Genomic DNA, 16,737 nt, shown 5'->3' on the forward strand with positions numbered 1-16,737 from the left:
TATCCTCATCAACTGCCAATCCAGAGAATAAATAAGGTACCCAAGCATAGGCGGTTAGTGCCGTGGAGTGTACTGTAGGATGTGTGTGTGTAGCAGAGGAGGTCCTGCCTTCTCCCTCATTCTACTACCTACCAACATCCCCTTACAAATAGGGCTGGGTATTTTATCAGTGGATCTGTTGGCAGTCTTGCGTACTGCAGCTGAGCCCAGAAGGCTTGGCTTTATTGCACTAGGGGGAACAGTAGGCCTCCAGGATATACTGTGCAAGTGGTAAACAAAGGGAGGGCTATCTGCTGCTGCTGCTGCTGCTGCTGTAGCCCCAGTCAGTACTTGACTGAGAGAGAGACAGACAGAGAGAGAAAGAGAGAGAGAAGAAATGGAAGCATCCAGCCAGCTACTAAGTCTTGATCAACAGAAGGAGGAAGATGTTGGGACTAGCTTGTTTCACTGCCATATGAAGCAAAGAAGGCTTTTGAATCCTCAAGAGGAGATGGTTTGTGTAGTTCATTGTCTGGGAGGGCTATAGGAACAATATTCAAGAGTCAAGTTCAATGCTTTACTTATCTAAGAGTCCAAATTGTTTGCAATGTACTGCAATGTTAACTATATGATTTGAACAGCTTTTACTGTATAAAGAGTGTCCTGGAAGGATAGGCTGTTTATGGAAAGGACCGGCTCCAGGTATAAGCGGCATAAGCAATCGCTTATGTCTTTGATTGTTTGTGTGATTGGTCAGTGGGTCGCTGGTTTGTTTTCATTATTTTTTTATTTTTTATGTATCGTTTATTTATTCAGTCGAGACAAAATAACATACACAAACAACCGAAGAGCAACATATTTATTTACTTATCACTATCTCAACCAAACCCACCTCATCCAGAGTTAGGTAGGCTTGTAGCCTTAAGTCTTTAAGTAGGGCCAATAGGCCTACTGTTATTTGTCTATTCTTGATACCTGTTCTCTCACTCATCAGATAGCTTAATACCCTTCTTCTCTGTCTCTCCAGAAGTTCCTGTTACACCGGTTGATAGTCGTCGCCAGCCTCCCCCAGCAACACGCAGACAGGAAAGACCTGGGAGGTCAGCCAAACATTACTGTAGAACACATTTAAGAGGCATTGTGCATTCAAGGGCGGATTACAAGGCATCACTATTTCACTGATAGAGGTCCTTCCTGTACATTGACTCAGGTTTCTCCTTCTCCTCCTGAGCAAGGTTTTGTTTATAGCTGATAGGTCAAATCAAAATCAATGTTCAAAATGCTTTATAATGTGTTTATGAGTCTGTGATGTTGGGACATACTTCCTCTACAAATACTCTTCACAGAAAAAGTTACTTTACTTTTGGATGCTCCTTAGTTGGGGTTATTCGAACAAGTTTCTTGTTATGGGCCACATTCTGGCTGTCACACCTAGGTCTGTGAGTGAGAAGGATGGACATTATGGTGTGATCCTTATTCAATATAATGGATGCAATAAAGGTTATTCGTGAAAACCAAGACGTTTCCAGTAGTGAGATACCTCACTCTGTTATCATAAAACCGGGGTTATGCAAGTAACCGTACATTCTTTCTCCTTTGGTTGTACAGTACACTACGAAGAGCTGAACCAGCGCTTGCAGAGGTATTACCAAGGTGACACTATCACAGGTCTGCTTTTGCTGTACCCAACCTGCATGCTTCATGTCATTGAGGTAATCAAGATTAACCAGTAACACCTATTAATAAAACCCATATAATATATACAAATCTGTCAAAATCCAGGTCAATGCAACGATAAGGCACTAGACTCAGTTACTTTAATAAGAGGTAAACCTCCATTGCCCATCTTTCCATTGATTAGCATAATTATATGATATTTTCATTAATGACCATGCTCTTTGTTTCTCTTCTAGTCCTCCAGCGAGGTTCTTGTGTCTCTGCTGCAGGATCTGAGAGACATGCAGGAACAGCCACACTGGTAGAGTATCTTACTTCATGCAGATTTGAATCAATATATCATCGTTTTATCTCTTCTGCTACTAAGTTCCGAGGGTCAAGCGTGTGCATTCCAACCAAAGTCAATATAGCTTGACTAAAACCCAGCCATAAACATTGTTTGACATGCTGTCTTGATGTTGTCATGGTCCCTATCATCGTCATGCAGTGTTCTGATCGAGGCACCCAGGGTCTTGGTGATGTCACATGACCTTCCCAGCAGGCTGTTCCAGCAGTGGAGCTACAAGGTGCTGAATGTGCAGGCCAGGGTGGGTGGGGCGCTGAGTAGAGACGGGCCAGAGGAGGAGGAGGTGGAGGACACAGAGACACTGGTCAGCACCACCCTGTCTATGCTGCTCAAGCTTGGGAATCACCTCCTCAAAGCCACCAAGGTGTGTCAGCATCGTTTAGACTACAGAGACTTATCAAATCCTGGGCTCATTTAAAGGAAGATCCACCGATAACTCGGCCACCTGCTATTTTTGAATGAAATTAGTCCTACTCTAGATACCATAAGTGGAATCTCTCATTTCTGACAGACCATTTTTTTGGTGCCTCTATCATCTCACTATATATTTGTACAGGGGTCAAAGATGCCCCCGGGCTCTGTTCTCGATGAGGTACCAGAGATGATAGTCCCTCAGTACATCCTGGTTCAGCTCCTGTCCAGAGGAGACCTTCTGAGCCCCCAGCAGTACCTGCAGGCCTACCACACCCCTCTCCACATCCTCATGGACTCTGGTGAGCAGGACTTTACTCACTCATCAACAGGGTTGGGGTTAACTCCATTTCAGTTCAGTCAATTTGAGAAGTGAATTGAAGTTCCAGTACATGAATTAATTGAACAAATTGTCAGAGAAAATCAATGGCTCTCAGATTGTTATATAGTTCACGTTAACTGATAACTTTGATACCTAAACATTGCCACATGCTGTATGTTCTGTGATTGTTTAAAGGGCACGTGTTTGGAAGCAGTCAGCTAACTACAGTTTAGTGTTTGGCCAAAAGGTCAAAGGTATGGGTCAGCATGTCACATCAAACCAATGCACGTGGTTTGACCCCAGAGAATAACATTGCATGCATCATCTCAAATTGGATCTGAATGACTTTGAATGGATTGTATCTCTCTGAATGAAGGATATTTTGATTCCGGCACTGTATATTCCTGTGTACGCCAGGGATTCTGAGGTTATGCTGTGCATTTGAATCTTATTCCTTGTCTTTGTCTCGTGTTCTTGTTCTTGACAAAGGCCTCTGCATGTAGGCTTTGATATAGGGATTGATTTTGTGGACACTGTCAGTTAGGATGATTCACATGTTTGATATTATTTCCACAGAGCGTACTTGGCCTCCACCTGAGCATCTTCGATGTGAATTCTGACTTCTGATGTGATACAACTGGATATTTGAATGTGCTTCCTACTCAATATATTTTCAGAGTTCATGCCTGGTTATTTGTATGTGTTATTGAAAACTGCCATTCATCTGGACTATGTGTAATAATTGTCCTTGCTCTAAAAACAGATACTACATAACAAGATACATTGTTTGGTACTATAGCGTTAAAATACACAGGGACTGCAGGATTGGTTGGTTGTATATTGCAAATATTTCATAAATATTTTACTGAATGTGAACTGGCATTAGATGTATTTTCTTTCCCGTGTATATACTGTCACTCCCAAACCATACTCACAATAAGGCATGATTAAATACACATATATAAAAAAACATTTTTTAATAGTTTCAACATTCTGATGAGCATTGTTTCTGATCTTACAGTACATGTCCATAGTAGATGTTCCACTCTGTGACTGGGAGGGAGTTTGTCCCCTCTCTTTATTTCAGTGTCCCCAATGTCACTGCAGTTTGACATAGTACAGTAGGGCCTTTATATCTAAAAACAATGTCTCCAGAGCATCAATTTTTCCATTTTATTTAGGCCCCCTTGTGTTAATTTATTACTTGAACATAAACTATGCAAAAAGGTTCATAAAGAGGTACTTGCCTACCAAACAATAGCTGCATGCACCACGGTGTCATAACTTACAAATGTTCATACAGGCAAACCAGGTGTGTTTTATCCCACATTTGTTCAGGCTTGGCTGATTGGCCAACAAAAAAAGGCGTATCTTTGTTTTGCCTAATTTGAAGCAGGAGTGTTTTTTCATCTGATGGATAATTGGATTGATTTATGCCCATATAAGGCTATCCTCAGAGAATAACTAAAATGTTTACAGACAAAAATAAATACACTGCCAGTCATCCATTCAGTGTCACTGTCATTCTGTCCTGACTCATTAGGCAAAAAAACTAGAAGTTAGATGCTATATTGTCTCCGAGTTGTATTAAGTCATTAAGTTAGGCAATTATTAAGCCATGCTTTTAGATGTATAGTACTTCATATATTTATGTGACTCTGCTTAGTGATAGTTGATTGACTGGATGGAACGTTGGAGCTCAACAAAAATGCAATACAGGAACTGTGGACTGATAAACTGAGCATACGGCAGAACTGAATAATTCTACCTGCATTGCAAGGCCCTTTTTCTTTTCACATATAAAAAGAAATATGACAAGCACAGGTAAATAGGACCAACGATAAGACAAATTTCACAAGCATGATGAAAAAGCATGCTGCTGATTTTCACACATGGGACAATGTCTAGTCATAACCCCCAAGCCTGTTAACATCACTACCAAACATCTGTCCACCCTGTTAAAACTACATCCACAACACACAGAATTCCCCCTTAAAACAACCTGAGGCAAACAGTCCAAATAGTCACCAGTACATTCCACCTATTCATTTAAAAAAAGGCCTTTTCTCTTACAGTAACTCTCAACAGGCATGCTTAGAAAAACTATAATAGTGGAAATAGTCTGAGGAATCTCTCCCACCAACAACTGCCCTTAGTAGACAGGATTTCTGCTATTAATAAAGCTGTGTGTTCAATAAATATATACAAACCATCACTTCATAAAAAGAAGACAACCCCTTTCACAGAACAGCAACAGAACAGCACATTATCACCACAGACAGAAGTCCAGATAGACACAGAACTGAACATTCACTTAAACACATCCAAATTGTAAGAACAGCTTTCAAAATGTTAATGCAATTTTGTCTATATTATAATTTTTTCAATTCCTCTAAATCATATGGCATGGTTAGCATTTGTTGCAAGTAATGATACAAAAGACAAAAGCAATAAAACATCAATATAAACTGTAAAAAACATCAAATCGTTTTAAAGAGCGTTTGGGACCCCCTTCATCTTTGAGGTTTCTCTGTTTCTCTGTTCACAAATACTGTAATTGCACTTTCTTTTATCGTTTTGAAATTCAACATTTTTCTTCTAGAACTGTCTACTCAGCATTGGGTTGAACTATATTGCTTTCAGAGGAGGATATTAGTCTTCTACACTGGGGAATATACTCTGTACTGTAAGGATGGAATAACTAGGTTGACTCAACCGGTTTTTGCCTCGAGAGATGGTGGTCCCCTTTTTACTTACCAATTGACAATCACGAATACATCCCTTATAATAGCTCTACTGGTCAGGCTGTTGACTAGAGGAGACACACAGTGATGCAGCACTTTCCATTCAGACATACTGTATCATTAAGCTCCAGGCTGATGACTCTGCACTAACAATCCTATAAAATAGATTTAACCTTGAATCTATGTCAGTGCTATATGGTACTGTAAAGCTTGCGGCTGATAACCGTGCAAAGCTTACTGCATTTAGTTAAGTGTGAATCTGGCAATATTGTGGTCAGGACCAGAAATACACAGACATGTCAATATATAAATACTTTAAGTCAATATTTATATTTTTCATATCTTAATATATATATATATATATATATATTTCATCCTCTCCCCCTGTTTTATATACAGACATATACAGAGGCTTCAGTATTTACAATAGTGTTGTGATGGATAAAATATATAGCACTTGAACGTAAGAGCATGAAAGAGCAGCATTTGTTGTGGCTTCCAGGCAATAATCAGTGTTATGGATGGAACGTTTCTAAGGAGAAAAGGTAATAGGTTTGTATAGGTCATGGGCGGGTGCCTCACCTTTGAACCCCAGCACTGGATAAACAGATTAGACCATTGGTCTTATGTGTTGTGGATGTCAATCAAACTCCTCTGCACCGTAATCATCGGTATACAGTAAATACTTTCATCACAATAAGAAATACTTCACATTCCTCATCATTAAATTATTATAATTTTTAATTGTGTGGGGGGGACTGAAACAGCAACCTCAGTATAATTTCAATGAGAGCCTATTCTCATTCTCTGCATGATAGAATATAAACATATATTCTAGCACCAGAAGAAATGTACCTATATTCCGAATAACACCCACACACACAGGCACAGAACTGCACCCATATACGCACTCACTCTCACAAAAGAGTTTCCAATATTTGCTTTCAAACAGCTGAGCTGGCTCCCCAGTGAGAGGCTTTTGCCAGAGAAGTCTCAGGGCGCTCATTAACAAACCTGAGGCTGAGTTACAGAGACCACAGAGAGGAGGTATACAGATGAAGGATCTTAATTTGAGCCAGTTTGCTACAGCAGGAAAATAATCCTGCAGCAACTGGAAATGTGAATTATTATGTGGATTATAATTAATGGACATTTCTGTAGGGGTTGATACATTTTTCGTAAGGGAAAATCAAGTCTGAAATTTCAAAGTGGAAATTACAAACTTCAGAAGCCTTTTTATGCCTCAAATACACTTCAAGTTTTTAAAAATCCTGCATTGCAGGAAAGTTCTCCTGCAACAGGGTGATCAAATTAAGATCCTACATCTGAGTCCCACCCTGCAAAGTCCACTCATACTCACTATTCAGCAATCCATTCCTTTTAGAATTATTCTGTTTATTTGGTTTCTATGCCCCATTCCCTCTACAACATAGACAGTTCTCCCACTGAGCTCCAAGCCTCTCCTATGATAATGTACAATCAAGTACATGCTAGACTATAGAATATCTGTATACCGTATTTATAGTTCTATATACAGTAGAATATCTGTATACCTATGGTTGAATTATTATATGACTCATGTAATAACTCCTGTATCTCTGTTAATATCATATACTCTGAAATGTACAGTATAAACCGTCATTTTAAATAGTCAATAATATATTATTCTGATTTAACTTCCCCTCTAACAGCCAAATGCAATCGTAAACCCCCCTTTGAAGAGTGTGATTGTGAATTCAAGCTCAAACTGGTGTTGCAGTTTCATTATATTTTCACTCACAGACTATGGCAGAACTCCCACTCAATGATGCAGCACATTTCCAAACACATCACACAATTCACAAACACACACACACATTCAGCCAGGACGGAACAAGGGGTTGCCAGAATTCCAGTGACCTCAGAGTACAAGAATGGGTTTAGGATGGCGTCAAAAGGAATGCTATAGCCTTGGTGACGGAGAGGAAATCAGAGATATACTGTCCCCTTCCATTCCTACTGCACTCACAAGAGGAGAACCCATTCCACCAAGCAACTTGTTTTCATGTCTTGTAAGTTAAAGGCAATATTGCAAATGACTCAAATAAAGCAAAAATAAAATACAAATAAACCAAATTGGTTAAAATAAATCCTTAAAAATATGAATGCACCACAGATAGAATCAAAGGAATCTAGTCAACATAAAAACCTAGCATTGTGTCCCTTTCTCTGTATCAAAAGTTTCTCCCCCCATTGTCTCAGTCAGAAACCCTCTGGATATGGATATAGGTATTTTCTGTATTAATATCTGTTACATTTTTTGTAGAAGGACTTTGATTTACAGGGCTGAGCCTGGTGCTTGGTCTCTATGGGTGGAGGTGAGGTCTGGAGTAAGTCCCATTGGGTCAAAAGTCAGAGAACGGGTCCTGGAGACAGGTTGGAATAGTAGGGCTGGGGGTGGAAACTCGTGATGTCATAGTATCGTGCTCTCAGACTCTTCCTCTGACTCGGCCTTAGGGGTTGGCTGGACTACTGCCACTGAGTTCCTGTAGGGGACCATTTTGGGCTCGTCGAAGATGCCATCCAGTTCTACGTTGATGATGGGGATATCCAGGTTGCAGAAAGAGTCTGGGCAGTCAAAGATCGACATGAGATGAGAAGAGACAAGAGAGAAGAAAATAAGGGAGAGACAGAGAAAATAACTGTTAGTGGTTGCTTAGAAAAGGCAGTTCCAGACATGATTAAGTCAATGCTGAATGATGCGTTATACACAGCAGGGAGGTCAGCAAAAGCCCAGGCTATTGTTTTACACACACACACATCCTCAAAAATGATCCGTGTTCCTAGAGAATTACTGACAGATAAGAGGTAGGTCAGTATGTAATGTAACTCCAACTTTTCTAGCAGACATTGTGGTTGGGGTAGGTTTGTAATACTGTAAATTGCATGCGAAGAAACAATTCCCCAACAGTGTCCAGTGCAGTCACCACAAACATTTATCCATGTCATTACTTTGTCTTTGATCTCACAGTCATGTGAGATTGATGACATCCATTGTGTAACACTGAAATTGACAACAACCAATGACTTCGAAACAGGAAGTGGAATAATCGAGAACATCAGTGGGCGTGGCATAAGGTTGGGGGGGGGTTACTGTGCAGTGTGTAAGCAAGGGGGCAGTTGGCACCGGACAGGACAGAGGTGGTATGCGGCATGGTTTCGGGGAGAAAACAGTAAAGAAAGCTTCTTGGGATAGCAAAATTACGCCAATCTTCTGTGTTCTGTGTGAAGTGGAGTCAGTGGACGGTTTTTCAGACATATCCACAAGCCATGCATCGCGCCAGTCTCAGCCACCATGCAAAGGCCAACAAAATGGGTTAGTGGTGGACTGAACACAGCAGAGATATATAGCTATATACATATGAGAAGTCATGTATACAGGTATATATACAGCAGAGGAGGCTGGTGGGAGGAGCTATAGGATGACATGCACATTGTAATGGCTGGAATGGAATCAATGGAATGGCATCAAACACATCAAACTCATGGAAACAACATGTTTGACTCCGTTCCATTCATTCCATTCCAGCCATTACAATGAGCCTATCCTCCTATAGCTCCTCCCATCAGCCTCCTCTGATATACAGAGAGCTGGAGCCATGCAGCTCCACAGTGAGCCAGGATGGCGGACGGTTGGTTGGTTGGAGGGGTGGGAGGGTGAGGCTTTAGTACAGTACTGGAACTCCTGCTTACCCTAAAAGGCCCTCTCACATTTAGCCCATATTGAACCACTCGCCTCATACCGCTGTAGGCAGACAATAATAGGAGTCGACAAAAAATAAAAGAAAAATATGGAAGTACAAGATAAGAGATAGTGATTAGAATCTTTTTACCTTCTTACCTTTTTTTGTGTGAGTTCCCCACAGTTTTACACAGATGAAAGGGTTAAAAGTATCAGCAGTTTAACAAACTACATAAAATAATTAAATTTGCAGAAACCATATTAATACTCTGGCAGGCACACTGGAGAGTGAGATATTCCACCTTTACCAGAGAAGAGAGTATATGGGCGGGCTCCTACTGTGTTGAAACTCCATTGAAGCGTTTACCTGTGGACATGCTCTCTCCAGGAGACAATCCATCCAGAAGGCCGCCACCGTGCTCCAGAGGTTGGGGGCTGGAGCCAGGGGTGCTGGGGGGCTGCGGCGGGGGTAGGCTGGGCCTCTGCCGGGGAGGCTTGGGAGTGGGCCTAGCCTTGGTGAGGGTGCCGGCTAGCGAGGGAGGGGAGGAGAGGGACGGGGTGGCGGCCTGGGCCTGTCCCGGGGAGCCGATGGTGGCGTAGCCCTGGGGGTAGCTGAAGCCGTATGGGGAGGGGGTACTAGGAGGGGTGGGGGACAGACTGACTGGAGATGGCTGACCTGTAGACTGGTCCGACATTCCCCCAGACTGAGAGTAGGGTTTAGGTGGGATTGGGGCCAGCTTCTTAGCTGTGGAGAGATCAGACAGAATGCTAAGTGTGAGAGAACAGCAACACATATTTTAATTGAGAGGTGACAAGCCAAGACAAAACAATCTGGCTGCTTTGTGCACAGCACGGTCTCTCTCTCACACGCTCGCACATACACACACACACTACTTCCATCAGTACCTCTACTCAGGGTGTGAGGGCTATGTTCAGAAGAGTGCTGTGACAGCCCACCAGAGGGTGCTGTTCCCTGGAAGCCCTGCTGTCCAATCACTGGAGACAGCTCCTTGTTCTTCAGAGTACTGGGGAAGAGAAAGCGATATGAACAACAATATGTCATCTTCAAAACATCTTCTTCAGGTCGTGTGTTCATGTGTGTGTGTGTGTGTGTGTGTTCACTGCCTGTCAGTTTGAGGGTAGATGGCCTCAATCTTCGCCATGTAGCTAACAATTGTCAATCAGGTGACCTTATTTCTGCACGTCATGACATCCATAGACATGAAAATCCCCGTAGTTCAATGTCAGATAATCTGAGTGACCACTGACAACTTTCACTATTGCAAGTATATGCACTACTGCAAGTATATGCACTACTAGCTATATGGCAGTGGAGCACAAGCCAATAAAAAAAAAATCCAAGCCCAAGCCTGTAGGCTTAATGGATTTTTTTTCTTGCCTTTTATGGCGCTATGCAGACAGAATGCCAATGGGTAGAGAGCTTGAAGGTTAAAACCTAACCAGTTTATAATAGGATGTGAGTGACAGCTCTCCCAGCTCCAAATCCCCCTGCCCACTGACAGCAGATGAGGATGGGTGATCGGGACTGGAGGGATTTGGAGTTAGGGTGGAACACATTTTAAATGAGGCATCCCTTACAGCTGTTGATGCAAAAGACCCCATTCCGATGAAGGCCAATGATTGCAGAGGAATCATGCCAGCCCATCCATATTTTTCACTTAGTCACTCTTAATCCAATTCATATTCAGAAACATAACTATCCAACTACCATCCAAGACCAACTGGGCCCCTTTAAAATTACTCATTAATGCCCACTATATTCTGCTATTGCTGAGAGTTTTGAATATTCTTTGTTGCTTGGTAACATCCTCCCGAAATCCCTGGCAACATGGAAAGTTATGGATTGTATAAAATAAGGAGAGTTTGGTACTAGAATGCTTCAATAGAAAAGTTCCACGATGGGAGGAATATCCCTTTGAAAAATGAAATTGAGGACAAAAGCAAGAAAATTAACAAAATGTATAAAACAGGATGTTGGCACTTTGGAGGGAGCTCCCTCTCTCTCACGCTCCCCTTTGTTTTCTAATATCTCTCTCTCATCATGTCATTATGAGCCACTCAGGCCTGTGTGTGTTACGGAGACATAGTTCGTGTCCATCTCTGAGAGTGGCTAGTCAATGTGACGTAGTATTTACCTAGTCAGCTTGGCTCCTCTCTCTCGGCTACAGCCACAGGCAGCCCACGGAGGAGGTGCGGACAGGGGGAGGTTAGGGGGGTGGGGACCGAGGGACGGGTCGTGTCGGGTTAGCACGAGGGGGGTTTTGAGGTAGAGAGGGTAGACGTTAGTTTCTGACGGTGGGGACGCATGCGGCGCTTCGGCCAGGGAGCTCTGTTTGGGCAGGTGCAGGGTGCAAGGTTTGGGGTTAGAGTTGATATCAAGCTGCTGTGGGGAGGGAGAGGGAGAGGGGCACGAAGACGGGGGCAGTGGGGGAGGGCTGTAGCCAGACCAGCGGGGGGGAGGTGGGGGGGATGGCCCAGGGGGCACGGACTCGGGACCAGGGGCGACAGGACGCGCGCACTGCGGTGCTCGGGGGTAGAAATGGTGAGGAGGCGGGTAGCAAGAGGAGAAAGAGGAGGAGGAGGAAGAGGGGTAAGGGGGAGGGGGCCTCTCCTCTTCCGGGGAGGGGTAGGCATAACAGGAGTCCGACGCGTCATCGGAGCTGCAATGATAAAAATGTGAATGATTTCACAGGGAATTTAATTGTTCTAAGTCAGGGAGAGGCCAATATTGTCACGGTCTTGTAGTGGAATGAAAAGTGTTGTATAAAAAAAATATATGTGAGCAAGTCCAGTGGGCCATTGTGTCATTTGTGAGCACTCACTGCAGTTCATGTAGTGTGAAGGAGAACAAGTGCGTGTTTTTGTATCAGGGAAGGGATTAGTCAACCAAAGTTGAACAGAGTCACGTTAAGATGGGGAGGAGAGAGGTCTAAGGAGAACGCAAATAGAAAATAGAAAAGAAAAGAGCAAATTAAAAACATTATTTCAGGCCATGCTATATCTTCATCCAGCACCCAAGTTATGAAACTAGTAAACTGTTTGACAAATACAATAAAAAATAAATTTGCAATCTTACATGAGCAGTGTTAATGAAACCTGTTCTGATGGATGGAAAGGGAAAAACATGTACATGCTGCATTGGCAAGCTACTTCTGAGATAAGGTACACACTTTCAAAATGTTATCAGTAATGGATAAAAAGTGCAATCTGAAAACAAATAGAAAGCATACTTTTATGTCCCTCTACAAAAAAACGACTCTCTGATACAACCTGGATATGAAACAAAACCAAGCACAAAAATAACTTCAAGGGTTCTAGAAACTCTGAAGATCAGACTAAAGGACAACAACAACAACCAAAACAACATCACACGAGGTCACGAGGTCAAACCAAGTTTGAGAACACATGCAACAGGTGTGAGGGGCTTCGGTTCGCAGAAAGATGAAGATGATGCGTGGGAAAGAGAATTAGAAGACGTCAATAGACTGAAAAAGTACAACAACGCCGTGTCGGGGTCAGTTTCAGGACGCGAGGAGTGTGGGAAATGGACAGCCTTACCTGGCACGGTCACTGCTAGCGGGAGGAGGGGTTGGGGAGGGGGACGCAGAGACCTCCCCCTGCTCAGGTATGAGAGCATCTGAGGGAGGGAGGGGGGGCTGCACACCCAGGGGCGTGGAGGAGCTTTTACGCGCTGACGACGAGCCCCTGCGCGACACCCAAGAAGTGTCCATCACCCTGACCCCCATGCTGCAGTGGGACAGAGACGCACAGCCAATCAAAGACAGTGGTCAGGGGTCCGGGGTCAACCAAGCTCAGGGAGCCTCATCCTGTAGTCCTTACAAACGTCAGCACACTCTTTACTGAACTATATGAAGTAGAAACACTAGGGAAAGGAAACCTTTGTAATAATATGTCACAGTGTGGATGTATGCCATCACTAGCCGGCTTCCACCCGGTTACGCAACCCTGCACCTTTGAGGCTGCTGCCCTATATACATATACTTTACTAATTTCATATGTATATACTGTATTATATTCTACTGTATTTTAGTCAATGCCACTCCGACATTGCTCGATCTAATATTTATATATTTCTTTTACTTTTAGATTTGTTGTGAATTGTTAGATACTACTGCACTGTTGGAGCTAGGAACACAAGCATTTCGCTACACCCGCAATAACATATGCTAAATATGTGTATGTGACCAATACAATTTGATTTTATTTGTATGGTTGGTCTCTGTGTGACAAACAACTGTTTGCACCTGTTATTGTCGTTTGTACTTGTCAAGCAATCAGAGGAGTACATCTGATGCCAGACATCGCAAAAAAATGCATTTATAGGACAAACCACACACAGTGCGAGAACATTGTTCACACAGGAACTTGACAACAGTTATTTGGCAGCACTCCGTCTGTCAGCAGCACTCTGTAGGGAACATTGAACTATAGGATTACAAGTGTGTCATTTGGACGAGAGAATAATCGTGACTGGAATACTGACAGACAAATGATGACAGAGAGAGGCATTCTCTCCACAGGCAGTTTAGACAAGGGTGAACAGAGAGGAGATACAGGCAGGACGAAGAGTAAGTACAGTACCTTTGAATTTTCCTAACGCTGCTTGATAGGACAAAAACATCACAATAAAGGGTAAGGATCATGAGAAACTCCATTAACTGATTCACAGCAACACTAAATCAAAGCAACTGCGGGAGCAGTCGGGTCAGGGGTTGGATCCAAGATGGAGAGGCAGCAGGTTGAGCCTTCAGGCTTGTATTGCAGAGGGTTGTGGGGGATGGAAGTCATGCTGAGAGTAATGAGCAGAGGGATTTGAGGGGTGAAGATGGTCCTTCCCAAAAGAGCTCCAAGCATGTCCTTCTGGTGAGCCAATTATCACTTCGTTTAGAGCTAATTAGGGCAACATTTCCCCACGGACATAAAAATACCCCAAAATAACACCAAAATAGAGGAAGTAACTTGCAGCAGTGGTTAATGTGGTCGTTTACTATTAAAAGAGCAATGTACAACTATGTATAGTTAAAGGCTACATAGTATTCAGATATTTTATCAACCGATGACAATCTCACACACCAAACAAAGACACGGTCAAGGACATGGCATGACACATCACCCATAGTGTTTGGAGAAAGGCCCCGAATGAATGAAGACCATAACAGAGGTATCAACCTGCCTTCATGGACTTGAATTTGGACACAAAAGAAAAGGAATCAAAGCTGGGAATGCTACTTCCTCATTGGCCTTAGCTTGTACTAAGGAGCAGGATGCTCCTTGACCTGATCCTGCTCTATCTGGAGGGGTGTGTGTTTCTAATGAGAGCAGAGCTCTATTGATTGGTCCCTATACAGTCCTGGCCAGGTTTAATTAGCTTGGTTTATTATGTGGTCCCAGGGCTGAGGGGCTCAGACGGTCTGCTCTGCTGAACAGGGACCGATAAGACAGAGAGGTCATTTGAAAAGAGAGAGTGAGAACATGATTGACTTTAAACTAATCCTCTGCACAGCACAATAACTGCTTACAGCACCACTCACCACCACGGACCAACCTCTTTCTCTGAGCTCCCTGCTGTCTGCCTGTCTATCTCCCACAGTGCATGTCTCTCTCTCCATCTCACTAGTTATCTCTCTCACCTGAGATGAAGAAGAATTCCGTGATATTCTCTCCGCCATTCTCATACCCAGACAAAACCTTTTACTTAGCTCACTTATACAGACTTTACAGCCTTGTATGATCTTATGAAGAAAAACTATTCACATAGAAAGATGACATTATGCTATTTCTATGGCACAGATCTGGGTTAAAATACATGCTTATTTAAGTATATGTATTTGAAATACTTATTTTCTGTGTATTTGAGTATTTTCAAATAATTTGGCAGAATCAACTACTTCTATTTGAAGTATTTGAGAGTATTTTCTAAACAATATCCTATAAATACTATTTGAAACTATTTTCAAATACTTGCTTCCAAATACATTTCAAATATCCCTAGGACCAAACAGACCTGGGTTCAATTGCAAGGGAGTATTTAAATATTTGTATTTGAAAAAAACATTTTCTGTGTATTTGAGTATTTTCAAATACATGGCAATAATTTCTACGTGAATTTCCAGTTCCAAATATTCAATTTATATTTTCAAAGAAAAATTATCAAAATACTTACTTTGAAATTTACATTTTAGTCATTTAGCAGACACTCTTATCCAGAGCGACTTACAGTTAGTGAGTGCATACGTTCTTTACTTTTCATACATATAAATGTCTGTGAAAATTATTGAAATACCTTAAATACCTTAAATAGTATTTGAACCCAGGTCTGCTATGGCATACAGCTTCACAAAACACAAAAGATATGTTGCTAGTCAATCAAGCCATTACCCTTCGCTCATGCATATCCTTTATTCTGAACTATACTGTAATAACCAATAATATCGATAATAATATTTTATGTCCAATCCCACTGGGCACAGACGTCAATTCAACGTCTATTCCACGTTGGTTCAACGTAATGTCATTGAAATTAAGTGGAAACAATGTTGATTCCACCAGTGTGTGCCCAGTGGGATGGTTCATGTTCCAGAAAATAGTTTTCAGCGAGGACAGGGAGGGAAGACAAGCAGTTAGGTAATTGACTTCAGAGACAGAGAGGATTTTAGAGAGATGTGGAGGGTAAGATAGGGGCAACAAGAGTTGGATCTTCTTACCCATCCTTCTTATAGAACTCCAGCATCATATTATCGGTGGCCACACTGAGTGGACGTCGGCTCTGATCACTGTGCTTGCGATCTGAATGGTCCATATCCGGAGAGGGCATGGAGCTGTAGTTGGCATTGTGGTTGGTGTGGACTGGGCTGCCGTAGTTTCCTGTGACATTAAACTCAATCTCTGAGAGAGGGGAAAGAGATAGATGAGGCGGTTACTTTTGTGACAATTCACATGTATCCTGTTTTATGAACTGACTCTTAAAATTGTGAATAATGTCTCCTAAGGTCGGTGACTGACTGTCATACTGTGTATGTGACGGCTGAGGCTCATCTCCACTTGCTCCGTTACAGACGGTGATACAAGGATATTAAAGCAACAGTATTAAGCCCTAATGGATGAGCGAGGCGGTTGTGCCTGACAGAGGCTGAACAGACACTGTGTCTTCCTCACCTCCAGGGAAGAACCAGTCAGCGTGCTGGATGATGGGCTCAATGATGCCTACGATCTGCAGGGACACAGTGGTCATCATCTCTGTAATGTTTCTGAAGGGAGAGAGAGGAAGAGATATGAAGGAGTTAGTTTAATTTGATGGAGAGAGAACACTCTGTACTGGAAATGATTAACTTGAACCTTGAGATATGAGTATTATGTAATTTGGACAGTTTTATGCATTTTCATGATATTAGAGAACTGACCATCATTAAAATGCTGATAAAAGTGAAGAGATATAAAGGTTAAAGATAAATGGAAATGATTAAGGAGTCTTTTTCTCTTTAAGTTGCAACCAGTG

At 42.4% G+C, this 16,737-nt stretch overlaps 2 protein-coding genes across 2 annotated transcripts in view; one reads left to right on the forward strand and one right to left on the reverse strand.

The window, feature by feature from the left end:
- The first annotated feature begins 322 nt into the window (after nt 1-322).
- tex47 (testis expressed 47) lies at nt 323-5,706 on the forward strand. Its single transcript, XM_084170711.1, has 7 exons — nt 323-493; nt 1,007-1,079; nt 1,588-1,691; nt 1,893-1,957; nt 2,144-2,366; nt 2,559-2,715; nt 3,312-5,706. The coding sequence occupies exons 1-7, from the start codon at nt 377-379 to the stop codon at nt 3,353-3,355; spliced, it is 783 nt and encodes a 260-aa protein (XP_084026837.1). The 5' UTR covers nt 323-376; the 3' UTR covers nt 3,356-5,706.
- A 235-nt stretch (nt 5,707-5,941) lies between these two features.
- The window catches only part of LOC311136344 (rho GTPase-activating protein 44-like), an 80,431-nt gene continuing 69,635 nt past the window's right edge, over nt 5,942-16,737 (reverse strand). Inside the window, exons 15-22 of the mRNA XM_084170452.1 lie at nt 16,398-16,489; nt 15,947-16,127; nt 13,824-13,841; nt 12,780-12,968; nt 11,357-11,881; nt 10,107-10,225; nt 9,568-9,945; nt 5,942-8,086 (exon numbers count right to left, since the gene is read on the reverse strand). Coding sequence (XP_084026578.1) covers nt 7,932-8,086; nt 9,568-9,945; nt 10,107-10,225; nt 11,357-11,881; nt 12,780-12,968; nt 13,824-13,841; nt 15,947-16,127; nt 16,398-16,489 — 1,657 coding nt within the window. The 3' untranslated portion in view covers nt 5,942-7,931. The remainder of the gene's footprint in view (nt 8,087-9,567; nt 9,946-10,106; nt 10,226-11,356; nt 11,882-12,779; nt 12,969-13,823; nt 13,842-15,946; nt 16,128-16,397; nt 16,490-16,737) is intronic.

Source organism: Coregonus lavaretus, assembly GCF_964263955.1.
Source record: "Coregonus lavaretus genome assembly, chromosome: 1".
NCBI classification, from domain to species: Eukaryota; Metazoa; Chordata; class Actinopteri; order Salmoniformes; family Salmonidae; genus Coregonus; species Coregonus lavaretus.